Source organism: Protomyctophum bolini (assembly GCF_963924005.1).
Source record: "Protomyctophum bolini genome assembly, chromosome: 23".
In the NCBI taxonomy this organism is placed as follows: domain Eukaryota; kingdom Metazoa; phylum Chordata; class Actinopteri; order Myctophiformes; family Myctophidae; genus Protomyctophum; species Protomyctophum bolini.
The window spans coordinates 23,589,175-23,604,502 of record NC_137884.1 but is presented as its reverse complement, the minus strand read 5'-3'; the positions used below and the strand labels follow the sequence as shown (position 1 = coordinate 23,604,502).

The 15,328-nt window shown below is 42.1% G+C and overlaps 3 protein-coding genes across 3 annotated transcripts in view; all 3 read right to left on the bottom strand.

The window, feature by feature from the left end:
- LOC308310996 (E3 ubiquitin-protein ligase TRIM11-like) lies at window positions 1-3,563 on the bottom strand (the record flags this gene model as incomplete). The annotated part of the gene is made up of 5 exons (XM_080757489.1): window positions 1-381; window positions 832-1,557; window positions 2,493-2,627; window positions 2,798-2,878; window positions 3,555-3,563. 5 exons carry the CDS (start codon window positions 3,561-3,563, stop codon window positions 1-3), a joined length of 1,332 nt encoding a protein of 443 aa, XP_080613615.1.
- A 1,128-nt stretch (window positions 3,564-4,691) lies between these two features.
- Window positions 4,692-9,512, bottom strand: mrpl42 (mitochondrial ribosomal protein L42). The gene is made up of 5 exons (XM_080757539.1): window positions 9,418-9,512; window positions 8,553-8,616; window positions 6,265-6,349; window positions 5,135-5,301; window positions 4,692-4,790 (listed from the first exon to the last, which is right to left on the bottom strand). The coding sequence occupies exons 1-5, from the start codon at window positions 9,497-9,499 to the stop codon at window positions 4,739-4,741; spliced, it is 450 nt and encodes a 149-aa protein (XP_080613665.1). The 5' UTR covers window positions 9,500-9,512; the 3' UTR covers window positions 4,692-4,738.
- Window positions 9,513-11,448: 1,936 nt separating this feature from the next.
- Window positions 11,449-15,328, bottom strand: part of dnah12 (dynein, axonemal, heavy chain 12) — a gene marked incomplete at both ends in the record, with an annotated part of 78,085 nt that continues 74,205 nt past the window's right edge. The window contains 4 exons of the mRNA XM_080757488.1: window positions 11,449-11,651; window positions 13,139-13,206; window positions 13,852-13,943; window positions 14,491-14,628. Coding sequence (XP_080613614.1) covers window positions 11,449-11,651; window positions 13,139-13,206; window positions 13,852-13,943; window positions 14,491-14,628 — 501 coding nt within the window. The remainder of the gene's footprint in view (window positions 11,652-13,138; window positions 13,207-13,851; window positions 13,944-14,490; window positions 14,629-15,328) is intronic.

Below are 15,328 nucleotides of genomic sequence, written 5' to 3'. Positions count from 1 at the left end.
TCAAATGGTCAACCTAAACGCGTGATCCCCAGGTGACAGGATTACGAGAGGAGCGTTGTCACAGTTGCACCACAGCATCGGGTAGAGCGGCTCCATAAATACGCACTGCGTGAAACACTGCAGCAGAGCCTTGGTGTTGACGTCGTAAAAACAAACCTCGCGTCGCCTGTAGTCCACCAGCACCCCGATGATCTCGGGCCTCGTGCTCGGGAAGAGACGGGTGGTGGCGATCGCCCACGCCGCCGGTGGCCTTCTGCTTCGTCCGGACAAATAGTTTCCGTCCTTATCCAGTCGCAGCGACCAGGACGCCACCTGCCGCATCCTGTTGTGTTTGTAGGACTGGTCGACGACTCCCAGCATCCAGTCCGTGTTTCCTCTGACCTGTGTTGTTTTTGGCAGCAAGTTAGTTTTAGTCATAGCCTCTTGAATAGTTTTCACTTAGTTTTAGTCACCGGGAATGTGTTAGTGTTGGTTTAGTTTTTAGTCGAATAAATCTACAGGTGATTTAGTCGACTAAAATGTATTTCGGCGGGCCTTGATGCCGTCGTAATGAGCTGATCTACAAGATCACAACGCGTCACAGCGCGACACGTTGTGAGCTTGCAGATCAGCTATTTTCATAGCTGATTTTCAGCATGCAACCAAGTGTAAAATGACTTATACTGGATCTCTTGTCCACTAGTCCCTTCCTAACATTTTTGTCTAGGTTTTATTTGTTGACGAAATTGTCATTTACTCTTAGTTTTAGTCATCGTAGCTTAGTTTTTAATTTAGTTCCCATTATAGTTTGTCAGTGAAAACTTGGTTTTAGTGGATGAAAACAACACTGACCTGAACCTCATAGTAGTACTTGAGGTACTGAGAGACGCAATCTCTGGCCAGGACGAACAGGTCGTTGGTGTGTCGCGTCGATATCGTCGACCTCCTGGCCCACACCTGTTTCCCGCATTCGGAGAGCACGAGGCCGGCAGCGGCCGTGTCGGGGTCCAGGGTCACGTGACGCGCAAAGCGCCGTCGCGCCCACGCCAGCTTGGCTCCGGGAACCGCCTCCATCTTGTGATGCAGCGTCTCCTCCAGCCCGGCGATGGCCGTCTGAACACCCATCAAGCTCTGAGGAGCTTGGGTCTTCGGCACCTCGCTCAAAGCGAGGACTTCCGGAACGCCGCACAGCGAATGGAACGTCTGGAGGAGAAGGTGGTGCTCCTCTGTGTTCAACGACCGCTCCATCTCGGCGATTCTCCCCTGGAGCGCGGCGATGTCGGCTTCCAGCCACTCCGCGGAGTGCCGGGCTCGTACCTGGGCCACTCGCCGCCTCTCCTCGATCTCCTCGACGAGCGCGTTGCAGTGGCTGTGGGCGGCCGCCGCCAGATCTTCGAACACTTTGACGGCGCTCGCCTTGCTCTTCGCCGCGACGTCGTCGGTCCTGTGCATGAACTCTCGGAGCTCATGGACTCTGTTCTGACGCTCCGCGATCATGGACACGATGCCTTTCCTGCATTGGCAGAGCTCGGCGTGCAACCTCTGGTACTCTTCCTCCAGAAGCACGGCTGAGTGGGCCTGCCGCCAGGATTTGGGGAGAAAGGGAGACGAGGAAGAATTGTTCTTGTTCATGTTTAGTTTGGTATCAAAGCGTCTGATTGATTGATGGATTGATGGATTTAGAATGGAGAATTACAGTACATTTCAAGCACAACTCAGTACAAAAACTGTCGTCTGTGGACGACTCCATAAAGCATTACACTTATTTACAATAGGGTCCACCGTGTTCAATTCATCATAACATTTAGAGACGTACAAAATAAACACTTCTATATAGCCATAAACAGGGTGTTCAACAAACCTGTCTGGTGTTGTGGGCGTCTGGTCTACTGTAGCCAATAACATCACAGGGGGAAAAAATGGGTATTTTTGAGCTCAATTCAGCTTGTGTAGTAGGTGGCCTTACTTCAGTAGTTCAGTCATGCGAGTGTTAAAAGGACAACTTTAGTTTTTTTTCAACAAAAGTTTATGTTTTAGGTTGTAAGAAGAAAGTAAAAGGTGAGTGTTCAATTTTTTTCATTTGCTGCTTTCTTTCGTTTTAGCGATTTTAGCTATTTTTGACAGACAGGATCTACTGAATGTGAGGGTAGAGGTACTAGGGCTAGGGGGGGATGCCATACTGTGTCCTAGGCTCAATATGTCTGTTTGTCACATTCAATAGATCCCGAGATCTTTTGTGGCCAAATGTAATTTGGGGTCTATCACCATATTCTATCACCATATTCTTTGGTAATATTTATGTTCGAATGCCCCCGCCCGCCTGTCAAAAATAGCTAAAATCGCTAAAACTAAAGAAAGCAGCAAATGAAAACAAATAAAATAACAACCTGAAACATGAACCTTGGTTGAAAAAAAGTTGTCCTTTGATAAAAAAAAGAAGCAGTTAATTAAGTCCTTGGCAGACATTGAGTTAAGCTGATTGGTTAAATAAAATACACATTATTTCACATCACCTTGTGCTCAGTCTTCAGACACTCCAGACAGATGACCTCCAGGTCGCTTCGGCAGAAGATATTCAGAGGCTCGGCATGGCTCTGACACGTCCTGCTCTCCGGACCCCCAGGGGCCACGCGCTTCTGGGCCTTGAGCTAGAGTTGGGGCGATATGGAACGATATAATATCACAATATTTTTGTCCAGCTGTATCACGATGCATGACATTATCACAATATGTTTTCATGCGGTTTTTTATTGTTAATTTTCAAGTTACTTGACAGTACAGTACAGTAAAGGAGTAGACCGTTTACAACAAAACTGACCGAGGCCATGATGGACAATAGCTCTGAGCAGAAGAGCAGAGGGCCACAGGTCTGGACAGGAGAGCAGAGTTCTGAGTAGACCTGAAAGGAGACGGACACTTTATATTTAATTATGCAATATCTGACCGTGACAAAAACAAGAACATTTTACTATGTAGTCATGGGCAACCAGGGCCACCATATATGGCAACCCACCATCACTTAATGTGGCAGCTGGCGCGCAGGAAAAGAAAGAACTGAATGAGAATCATAATACTGAGATATTGATTAGTAGCTTAATGCCTATAGTATTCGAAAGTTACGTTGTTGTTTTTTTTGTTCATAAAGTATAGCCGTTTTTAACCTTCTATGATTGATTAAGTGTTTACCATGTCACTCTGGGATTCCTTGTGAATGAAAAGTTAAATACTAAAGTTAAATATTAATAATAATGGACTCGGGGGGGGGGGGGGGGGAACGTGTACAATGAGGAAGAACATTAGCCTCGGAGTCTAGACCACATGTATGCTTTTGTTTCAAATGAGAACAATAAACATTGAACTCACCTATGGTAGTGGATGATGGTACAGCTAGGTCTTATTATTTCTGTAGGCCGTTATAGTTACAATTCCTACTTATGACAAGTTGACAACTTTCAACAGTACTACTAATGTTTTGTTTTCACTCACCCTTTCACTGGGAAAAGAGTCCAGGCCGCACTGGGCAACGTATCTTCCTTCCAACACACACAGGTGTCGCCAATCATACTCTAAATTACTTGCGTCATATGAGCTATGGGTTACTTGCATAGAGTTGGGTTAGTTGTCCAGGCAACGAGCTCTTATCCAATCAGAGGCAAGGCGGATAACCCAATTTAGCCAACCACGACGCGACTGACCGTCCTTCTTTCGACTGGAGCTATGGGATCTTATGGGATCTTATGTTGTGGTACCTGACTAAAAGTAAGACTAAATATATCGTCGACAAATAAAAACTAGACTAAACTGTCAGGAAGGGACTATAGTATCCAGTAGATTTTACAAACAACGCTTTTTGTCAACATAAATGTTTTGCCACAGACGCACAAAATGAGTGGACAATAATAAATACCAGAATCACAAACCAGAGATAGCCCTGAATAATAGGTCTGTGTGTAACTAGGAGTGTTCAAATGGAACCAAATGGAGTGGACCCTTAAGGGGGTCCTTGCAAATAAAACACTAGTAGGCCTACTAGATATACATACATATTATGAAGAAAACCTACCTGGAGATTGACATTCAGTAAGTGGTGTGTAAAAAAGAAAATCTATAATTTGCCAGTTGCCACAGACATTGATTTCAATGTGAGAGAGTTCAACCAAAATAGTTTCCTATGCTTTCCACTGTGTAAACTATATCGTACGGCATACTATAGCGCGCCGTTTTTCATCATTTTTGATGATTTGACAAAAATGAAAAAAACGATGGGTTATAGCCCATGTTTTTTGAAATTTTGAAAAATAAAGTTATCCTCGTTTCTCATCATTTTGGACCATGGGCTATAGCCTATATCGTACGGCATACTATAGCGCGCCGTTTTTCATCATTTTTGAGGATTTGAAAAAAATGACAAAAACGATGGGTTATAGGCGATATAGGAAACATAGGATATTCAGAAAACTGTCATGATTTAGAAGACATTTGTAGAATCTGGTCTAATAAACAATTGTTGCTCCACCAACAGTATGTCTGTGATCAACTTAGTTGATACCTGATAATATTCAGGTGTTGTGTAGCGGAATATTTAGCTCTTATAATTTTTGTATTTTATCACAAAACGTATATCCTACTGGCCTTAAGACTACATACTGTACATTACATACATAAAATGTAGCTTCAACTACACATAATTACAAAAGTATTAAACTCATAACAGACTTCATATATCATTTTATTAAACACTAAATTACACTCAAACAACTCAAGTAGGTCTGTCCTTCGGTGGGTCCTTCTTTATCCGTCTCATGTGGTACCTGTGAACAGAAAAACAAACAAAAGACAACTGTTTTATTTTATCTACGCAGGCCGAGGTCAGAGAGTAGCGTTTTCATTTCACCCATCTGTGTGTGTGTGTGTGTGTGTGTGTGTGTGTGTGTGTGTGTGTGTGTGTGTGTGTGTGTGTGTGTGTGAGAGCCGCATGTGCAAACTGCACACACACAGAGACTATACAAATAAAATAAAACGTGTCAAGATACCCCATGGGTGAGTAGTAGTAGTAACACTAGTAACATCGGAAAAACTGTACATATTTTTGTAAATGTAATTTCGTGTGGACTCGTGGAGCACACTGTCCCTTTCGCCCCAACCATGTACGTACTGTCCTCTGGGGAACCAGCGGTGTTTGGTGGTGAAGAACATGTTGCTGAGCTCCTCCACGGTCGGTCCAGATTTCTTCATCTTCAGAACCTCTTTACTGAGCTGAGCCTGCAACACCTGGTCATGCGTCTCCGCCGCGTTGGTCAGCGGGTCTGGGCGCTCGATGGGCTGTGTGGGTTTGATTGGGATTATTAGTCTGTTTCAATTTAGGGCAGGCATTTAGCAGACGTTCTTAATCCAGAGCGAGTCATCATAGAACTTTTAACATATTCAAATAATTCCTTATTTTAATATCAGTTGTTTATACTTCTGGTTACAGGATCATGGTCCCGACTACTTCAATGGAATTTTTTTTTAAAAAACACTATACGATCTAGATTCTAGCCCCAAGGACTTGAACGATGCTATGATTGACAGACGGTGGTGTCTATTATAGCATGTCTGAAGCCTCTTTTAGACGGCGACCATCTCCAGATAAAACGGCAAAGTCCCGTTGCGTTCTAGATTTGTATTGACCCTTTACACGAGAACGCACACTTTATGAAAACGCTATAATGTGGGGGTAGCGGGCTGCCAAATAGACCAGTCGCCCACGTACAAGAAGAAGAACCCCTTCACGCAACCCAGAGCATGCAGGCAGAGCGCGCCATGGGATGGTTATATATATATAATACATTAGGCTACATAAACGCTGCTGCCGCCTATCACAAGGCTTTTTATTTACATCATGGTTTTACATTCACCATCACTGATGAGCAGCGCTTTGTAGGCGAGGAGGGAGGCTTGTTCAGGAACTCCATTATATCATATATGGCTCTGCATTAATGTAATAAACATACCGGTATGCGCTGTGAGCCAACGTGAGCCATGATGTCATAAGTTTTGCGGATTCACCGTTTTGCCTGTTTACACGGAGAAGGGATAAAACGGCGTTCTCAAAGATTTCCACTCTGGAAGGTGGTTTCACTTTGTTGCGTTTTCACCTCCTGAAAACACCGTTCCTGTCTAAAGGGACCACAGCAAACGATACTTTATTTTGCCGTTTTCTACGAACACCATTCTCGTGTAAAGACCACCTGAGTTGGTCTTCTCCAACGTGTATCATTTAAACAGAACAGTTAAGTGTCTAACCTGTGTAAGCTCGTAAGGGACATCAGCAGAGGGATGATAGCAGACGATGGTTTTTCCATCAGATGTCACACCTAGTTCCACGTTGCTGAAGTCGGAGAGAAATAAATTACCATTTAAAAAGGTAAACATTCAATGAATACATAAGAAAATAAAAGTGGGGCTGGGAGGAGAACTCATGCTCAAACTAAGTAATCAAGACATGGTTAACATGCTTTGACCTTAAGACATCTTGATGCTGGTGAGTAACTTTGTTGTCCATCACGAGATCAATCAAATTATAACAATTAAAGGCTAGTGTTACTGTTAAATCAGTGATAATTCCTTAGGTTAAAGGGAGCATGTATTTCATATTAACAAACAAACTTTCATAAATTATTTTTTACACATTATGGTGGTAGAAACAATTAGTAATCTGTACACATTAGTTTTATACGTAGCATAAATTACACTAAAGGGACATTCTGCAAAAGAGGAATTGATCAAAAATACTCAAAGAAAAGCTATGTCAGCCCCTTAAACTGCAATGCTGCATTCACATTTTTATCTGAAGTTGAAACCGGCTCATCTGTTCTGTAGCTTTGCATCTTTTGCAGCAGCAGCTGCATGCATCTTTGCATCTGCATGTCGCTGTGCTTACATCGACAATGACTGTAGCTTTGCATCTGCCCGTGTGAACGCAGCATAACGCAGAATAACTCTCAGATCAGCTAAACCAGGGGTGGGCAACTTTTACAATGGAGAGGGCCACTATATTTCTAACACTCACTCCAGAGGGCCACATTACTGTCCTAGCAAAGAAATAGCAGATCTACAAGCTCAAAACGTGTCGCAGCTTGTAGAGCTGCAATTTGAATTGAAATCCTGAATCATTTTTTGCTATATTTGAATTGGAATCCTGAAAATGTACATTTTCATTTAATTTCAAATGCATTTAAAATGCCCTTAATTAAGTTATGTTAACTTTATGAACCTTGGAAATGTAACAGCCGAAATACATATGTCAATATTCTATTTAACTATATTATTAAGCCGCATTAAGTGAAGGTGGGGGCCGCATATTGCCCATGTACGAGCTAAACTGATTGATCATTGATCATTCTTTAGAAACATTACCAGCATTATGCAGGCTAACTAACGGACATACCAGTTCATATTACCAGCATTATGCAGGCTAACTAACGGACATACCAGTTCATATTACCAGCATTATGCAGGCTAACTAACGGACATACCAGTTCATATTACCAGCATTATGCAGGCTAACTAACGGACATACCAGTTCATATTACCAGCATTATGCAGGCTAACTAACGGACATACCAGTTCATATTACCAGCATTATGCAGGCTAACTAACGGACATACCAGTTCATATTACCAGCATTATGCAGGCTAACTAACGGACATACCAGTTCATATTACCAGCATTATGCAGGCTAACTAACGGACATACCAGTTCATATTACCAGCATTATGCAGGCTAACTAACGGACATACCAGTTCATATTACCAGCATTATGCAGGCTAACTAACGGACATACCAGTTCATATTACCAGCATTATGCAGGCTAACTAACGGACATACCAGTTCATATTACCAGCATTATGCAGGCTAACTAACGGACATACCAGTTCATATTACCAGCATTATGCAGGCTAACTAACGGACATACCAGTTCATATTACCAGCATTATGCAGGCTAACTAACGGACATACCAGTTCATATTACCAGCATTATGCAGGCTAACTAACGGACATACCAGTTCATATTACCAGCATTATGCAGGCTAACTAACGGACATACCAGTTCATATTACCAGCATTATGCAGGCTAACTAACGGACATACCAGTTCATATTACCAGCATTATGCAGGCTAACTAACGGACATACCAGTTCATATTACCAGCATTATGCAGGCTAACTAACGGACATACCAGTTCATATTACCAGCATTATGCAGGCTAACTAACGGACATACCAGTTCATATTACCAGCATTATGCAGGCTAACTAACGGACATACCAGTTCATATTACCAGCATTATGCAGGCTAACTAACGGACATACCAGTTCATATTACCAGCATTATGCAGGCTAACTAACGGACATACCAGTTCATATCACCAGCATTATGCAGGCTAACTAACGGACATACCAGTTCATATTACCAGCATTATGCAGGCTAACTAACGGACATACCAGTTCATATCACCAGCATTATGCAGGCTAACTAACGGACATACCAGTTCATATTACCAGCATTATGCAGGCTAACTAACGGACATACCAGTTCACGTCTTCCAAAGACGGCCCACTGAGTGTTGACTTCTGAAACGTCGGCACAAAACAAGCTGCGAAGACATGAGGTGACATTCTGTTAGATACATTTTACAACTAATTTAACTCACATTCTTTATATCGAGTTGTGCTTGAAATGTACTGTAATTCTGCAAACTATACATATTTCAATCAATGCACTGTCCTAGTCCAGTGTCAGTCCAGTGTCCTCACTCACTCAGGAGTCAGGACTAATTTTTTAGGCATTTCTGTGTCTGACACAGGGAAGTGAAGATGCATGTCTGTCCTGCATTTGTATAGTTACATGATGACCATACAAACATTAGGCGGTTGTTAGGGTCAATTTATAGCCCAAGATTTAGTATTTTATTTGATCTTTAGGCTATAAATGTATATGGAATATGGTCCATACAAATCACACATCTCTTCCACTGACATCAAACTGTAACTCCTGAACTGAATTGAAAATGGAGGAGCCTGATGTAAAGTCTTTAGTGCTTTTCATGGTTTCATCCTCGTGATTAAGTCATTCTACAATATGTGTTAATAAAAATGTCAATCAAATTCTAATCAACTACTAAACATTGATCTTATTTCTCCGAATGCATGCTTTGACACGTCGACAGTTAAATACCCATACTGATACATAACCGTACAGACTAGGTCGCAATAATAATAAATGATTAGATTATTTACATCATGTCGGAGTTGATCAAGGTACATACTCGGCTAACGTCAGCTTGCTTCTCTCTAGTCCACCAGAGCTAGCTCTTTTATCTTACGTTGAAGCCAGAATACATTTTGATTATACTCATTTAAATAAACATGAACATTTTCTACACGGAACAACTTACTTCGCCCATGCCGTAGCAGTAGCTGTGTAGTTATATTAGACAAAGCATTTAACCTCCTGCACAACAAATGACCCGACGCCATGACGCTTGGAAAATGGTACGTCTCGTAAACAGTCCCGTGGTGAACAATAATAAAGCGGAGATTTGTTCCGAGGTGCGTTTGGTCTGTCGTCATTGTAGGTCGTCATCATAGACGTCATGCGACCTAAACTGTCTGTCTGGGATACTTGTATCTTGAACGCACCTGTTATTGAAATACTATGAATAAAATAGCTATACTCCAAAATGCAACCTTTTACATTGTACAATTACATTGGTGGCTTTAAATATATTTAGATCTACCCTGCCATCACTGGTGGAAAAAGTACTCTTCTTTTTTAAATTATTATTATTATTATAACTTTAAATTAAAGTATCAATAATGCAATACGTATAAGTAAAAGTCAGAATTAAAAAAATATATACAAGAGTAAAAGTATTGGCATCAAAATGTACTTTAAGTTTAAAGCACCAAAAGTAAACGTACCCATTTGTCCTATTTAAAAAGACAAACAAACAAACAACAAATTAGAATCATTTGAATTTATTCATTATTAAAAATGTATTCCTGTCGTAATTACAAGAACGTTCGCCTGGACCCTGAACCTCATGAACGGGACTCAACCACGTGACACGCTGTCAGGCCAGAATCTATATGTGGCATGCGCCTGGACCACTAGGCCAGCGGGCACCCCAAGTCTATGACTGGACATAATGTTTATTTAGGGTAAATTATGATGCAACTCGTCCCAGCCAAGTCTATGGATTTTAAAGTCTATTTAGGGTATATTATGAATGATTATACAGGACCAGGAGTGGACCTGGAGACGTAGGAGGGGCCCGGACAGGAGTCAACCCACAGAGCTTAGTCCTTCCATGCACCAGAAGCGTACCTCCCAGCCCCGGCAGAGTAGTTCTGGAGTAGTTCCAACGGATTGTGTGGCCTCATGGTCTTTCCCTAATGGGACTGATCGAGGGTAGCTACTGGGACGTAAGTCGGGACTTGATCACCCCGGCTGGGTCGCCTGAGCGAGGGGTATGAGGTTCGAGAGACCCGAAACCCTGATGACCTTGGGATACATCACTGAGGATACGTCCCAGGTGCATCCATGCAATGTTTTTTTTGTTATGATGTAATTTGTGTTTGTTTAGGGCAAATTAACGTAAAATAGAAGTCATCTCGCTGATCTTGAAATAATTTATTTTATTTATCACGAACATGAGAGAACATCAACATGCACCACAAAAATCAAAAACCATTATAGATCTTTTCATTTTACGCTCTCAAGAGTTCCAATTATTGAACCAACATCAATTCAGCATGGAATTGTGGACAAAATCTTATTCAACGATATTCTTTAGTTTTGGGTCTGAGAGGCTAAATGTCATCAAATGGTGGTCTGTGTGGATCAAAAACCGCAATAAAATGGGCCTTGAGGGTGCCTACTGTTGCATGTTCGAGTCATGTTCATGACGACCTTTGCTGCATGTCTCTCACTTCCCCATCTTTCCTGTCAATCTTCACTTTAAACTATATCAATAAAGGCAGAAAAGCCAAAAAACAAAGAAAATGGGCCTTGATAAGAAACGGGTAGAAAAGTTAGAAAACCACTCGGTCTATAGTTGAAGTACAGAAATGGAACCAAAGTGTGTTGAAGTAAATGGTAAATGGTGCATTTATATAGCGCCTTTATCCAAGGCGCTTTACATAGATTGTGCATTACATTCACCCATTCCCACACAGATTCATACACCGATGGCGGCGGAAACCATGCAAGGCACCAACCAGCACATCGGGGGAGCAATTAGGGGTTCAGTGTCTTGCTCAAGGACACTTCGACACTAACTCTGGGGGAGCCCACAGGGTTCGAACTGGCAACCTTGCGGTTACCATCCAGCCACTCTACCCCCTGAGCCACCGCCGCCCCTGTGTTGAAGTATACAGTGCAATGAGACAGTGTTTTTTTGATGATCTGATCGATCATCGTCGTCCTAGTCGTCTAGTTGACAGAGCAGAGCCACGCCCCTCTTGATCCAGTGGCGCGGGCGCCGGTCCGTGGGCAGCGTCATGGAGATGACGAAGTTGGTGGAGTGTCCCGTGGTGGACAGGGTGCCCTTCCTCTCGCTGGTCTTGTAGATCGGACATACGTACAGAGTCTCGTCAGGCTGCTGCTCCCCCGATTGGCTCCTCCTCTCTGGGCGGGAGCAGAGGGAAGCAGTGGTGACTTTGACACTTAGGGCTGTATTTTGCGTGTCTTAAGTACCAGGTCTTATTCCCTAACTTGAATAAACTAAAGACCTGGAGGCGTGATCAATGCCATTTGGCTATTCTGAGTGGCCAAAGAGCATTGATCACGCCTCCAGGTCTTTAGTTTACTCAAGTTAGGGAATAAGACCTGGTACTTAAGACACGCAAAATACAGCCCTCAGTGTTTAGTCATAGGGCTCTATCTTCATCAGTGCCAAACCCCTTATCCCCAAACGTCTTTGCCTTTTCTTTACCATTTTATAAATAAATAAATAATATAATAATACAAATTTAAATCGGCTATTTTTCAAAAGATTTGCCGAAATCATGAAATGGGACTTGATGCACAATGAGTAGGCCTACTGTTAATTTTGGTACATTTTTATACGAATATTACTCAAGCTCATTTTGAGTTCGGGACGTTTACTTGTAACGGAGTAGTTCTAAATAGCAGTATTGATACTGTTACTTAAGTAAAACAATTGAGTAGGATACTTTGTTCCACCACTGTGACAGTGAGACAGACCACATAATTGTTCTAGCTGTTCCTTTCTAGTGTCGCCACTAGATGGCACTGCAAGCACATGGTTGAAGTTCCTGGTAACAAGTGCATTCTTGTGAGCTTGTACAGCAGTAGAGTATTTCTACACATTGCTGCAGTATTGATACTTTAACTTAAGCAGAGAATACGAGTACTTTTTCCACCCCTGGTCAGTACCAGTGTTGTTTTTGGCAGCAAAATTTGATTTTAGTTTGAGTCATTATAGTCTTTTGAATAGTTTTAATTTAGTTCTAGTCACATTTTAGTCACCTGGAATGTTTTAGTGATAGTTTTAGTCGACTAAACGTCATAAGTCATATTTTTGCGGGCCTTGGTGCCATCGTAATGGCTGATTTTACACTTGCTGAAAATAGCTGATCTACAAGCTCACAACGTGCTTGTAGATCAGTTATTTTCAGCACGCAACCAAGTGTACAATGACTCATAGTGGATCTCTTGTCCACTAGTCCCTTCCTAACATTTTAGTCTAGTTTTTATTTCTTGACGAAATTGTCAATTATATTAAGTCTTAGTTTATAGTCATCATAGCTTAGTTTTCATTTAGTTTCTATATAGTCGAAGAACATTGTCTTAGTTTAGTCGACGAAAACAACACTGGTCAGTATAACCCATTCTGACCGGGCACCCATTTTGGTGTTAGCATCATGTTATGCTTTAGCTATTGAAAAACAGCAGATCTACAAGCTCATAGCGCGCCACCGAGTGGCGCGCTACGAGCTTGTAGGTCTGCTATTTTTGAAAAATCGAAGAACGACTGACATTTTTTAGAATCTGATCTCGGGTCAGAATGGGTTAATCAGACCAGTGTGTTGTCCAGTGGAAACCTCGTATGAATCTGATCTCAGGTCAGAATGGGATAATATACTACTTACTGGGTTTGATCCAAATAATGGGCATTGGGTCAAACAGGACTTTGGGGTGCTGTTCGGCCAGGACTCCCCTGTGGAGGAAAAAAAAAGAAGAATTAAAAAAAAAAAGGAAACTTGTTTTAGGCTATATTGGGCGGGAACCACTTTTGGCGTAACCAAATGGACCCTTCAAAGATCTTTAACTCTTCAGAGCGTAACAAAATAAAAACGAAATTGACCCGTACATGGGCCCATTTGGTTTCATGTTACGCTCTCAAGAGTTAATTATTGTTAAACGTCTGCATTACTTAATTTACAATTAGAGAATGTATAGAAGAATTGTTATTTTGATCAACGTTTGCCTGTTATCTCCCCTAATGGTACCAACAGCAATACAGCATGGAATTGTGGACAAAAACTACAACGAAATATATTCTTCATTATGTTTGCTTTTACTGCTGGCCTAAAACAAACTTAAATTAAAAGTCCATAGACTTCGATTTACGTCAAACCACATTTGCAGTTGTCTACACGAGCAGAATTACATTATAAGAGCTGTATTTTGAGGTGTAGTGCAGAGTTGTGTGCATTGTGTAAAGAATAATAAAGCCTTCAGTTGCTCTAAACAAATCCCATAGACTTGGCTGACGTCATTTTCAAAAGCCATGCATTGGAGGGGCTAGCTAGTGCTACTGTATAGCACCGCCCCTCGAAAATAACCCAATATAAATAACTACCCCGTTTTATCCCAGCGAGCTCCATCCAGAAACAGGCCGTTGATATAGACCCCGTCTTCAGGGAGCGTGTCTGAAGCGCTGATAGGAAGGACCTGTGGTAGGCAGACAGACAACGATGCAAATTAAACTCAGATCAGCACATACTGTAAAAAGCCCTGCTGAGCATTCATTTATAGACCGGAGGACGATTCTACAAAATGTCTTCTAAATCCTGACCGTTTTCTGTAAAACCCCATGTTTCTATGTCAGTGGTGCACTGCTCAACCTTTCTCATGTCAAGAAAACCCAGAATTATCTGTATTTGGCTGCGGAGCCCTATCTGAAAATATGTTGTTCCAGGCACCCCACCAGAAGATTTGAGTTGAAAACGTTCACTCTGAAAGAATATATATTCAAAGATACGAGCTTCTAGGTCTGCTATTTTTGAAAAATCTAAGAACGACTGACATAGAAACGTAGCTTTTTCAGAAAACTGTCAGGATTTATTTATAGAATCTGATCTGTTCGTTAGACCACATATAATGTGTAATATAATGTGTAATGTGCACAACAATGACATCATAACTCTACTCAGATGAGGTCTGAGTGAGTGGACAGAGCTCACAGAGCATGACCTGTGACCTATGACCTATTATTGACCTCAAAGTCAAAGCCCAGCTGGTCGATGGGGATGTGGTACTTCCGGGCGTAGTTCTGCATGGCTCCGGTCAGGAAGGCCTGGGTGAAGAAGAAGCCCGACAGCCAGAACACATTGGGTTTGGTGGAGCGGTACCAGTCCTGTTAGGAGGAGACAGACAGAACACATGGAATAATTCTAAGGCTAAATTCTAAGGTTAAATCTTGTCCATCCCGCTCTGTGTTTGAAACTGTAATTCATGCTTTTATGACATCCCTCCTTGACTACTACTGTAATGCCCTGTATATTTGCGTAAACCAGGTTTCCATCTCTCGATTACAGCTAGTCCAGACCTCCGCTGCTAGGTTACTTACAGGCACACGTAAGCGAGACCACATCAGCCCTGTGCTAGCCTCCCTCCACTGGCTTCCCGTGCGATACAGGATTGACTTCAAAGTATTGCTCTTTGTCTTTAAGTGTCTAAATGGTTTGGTACCCACTTATTTATCTGAACTGCTGAAACCCTATGCTCCGACACGGACGCTCAGGTCCTCTGACCAGCTTCTCCTGGTGGTGCCTAAATCAGGGCTGAAGCTCAGAGGGAACCGAGCTTTTGCAGTGGCAGCTCCCAAGCTCTGGAATGAGCTGCCTCTGCACATAAGACAAGCCACCACCCTCCAGGTGTTTAAGTCACGCCTCAAGACTTACCTTTATTCCTTGGCATTTCCAAGCACAGTATGAGATGTTTTGATGTTTAATGTGACACTGTGCATGTTGGTTGTGGTTTTTCAATGAAGTTGTGTTTTTTAATGTTTTACTGTAAAGGACTTTGGTACAACGTTGTTGTTTTAAAATGTGCTA

Coding starts and splice junctions, on each gene's coding strand:
- mrpl42 (XM_080757539.1), bottom strand. CDS start 9,499: ATGGCGTCGGGTCATTTGTTGTGCAGGAGGTTAAATGCTTTGTCTAAT. Junction 8,617..9,417: donor ACTGCTACGGCATGGGCGAA/GTAAGTTGTTCC, acceptor ATGTCTTCGCAG/CTTGTTTTGTGCCGACGTTT. Junction 6,350..8,552: donor TCTTTGGAAGACGTGAACTG/GTATGTCCGTTA, acceptor CTCCGACTTCAG/CAACGTGGAACTAGGTGTGA.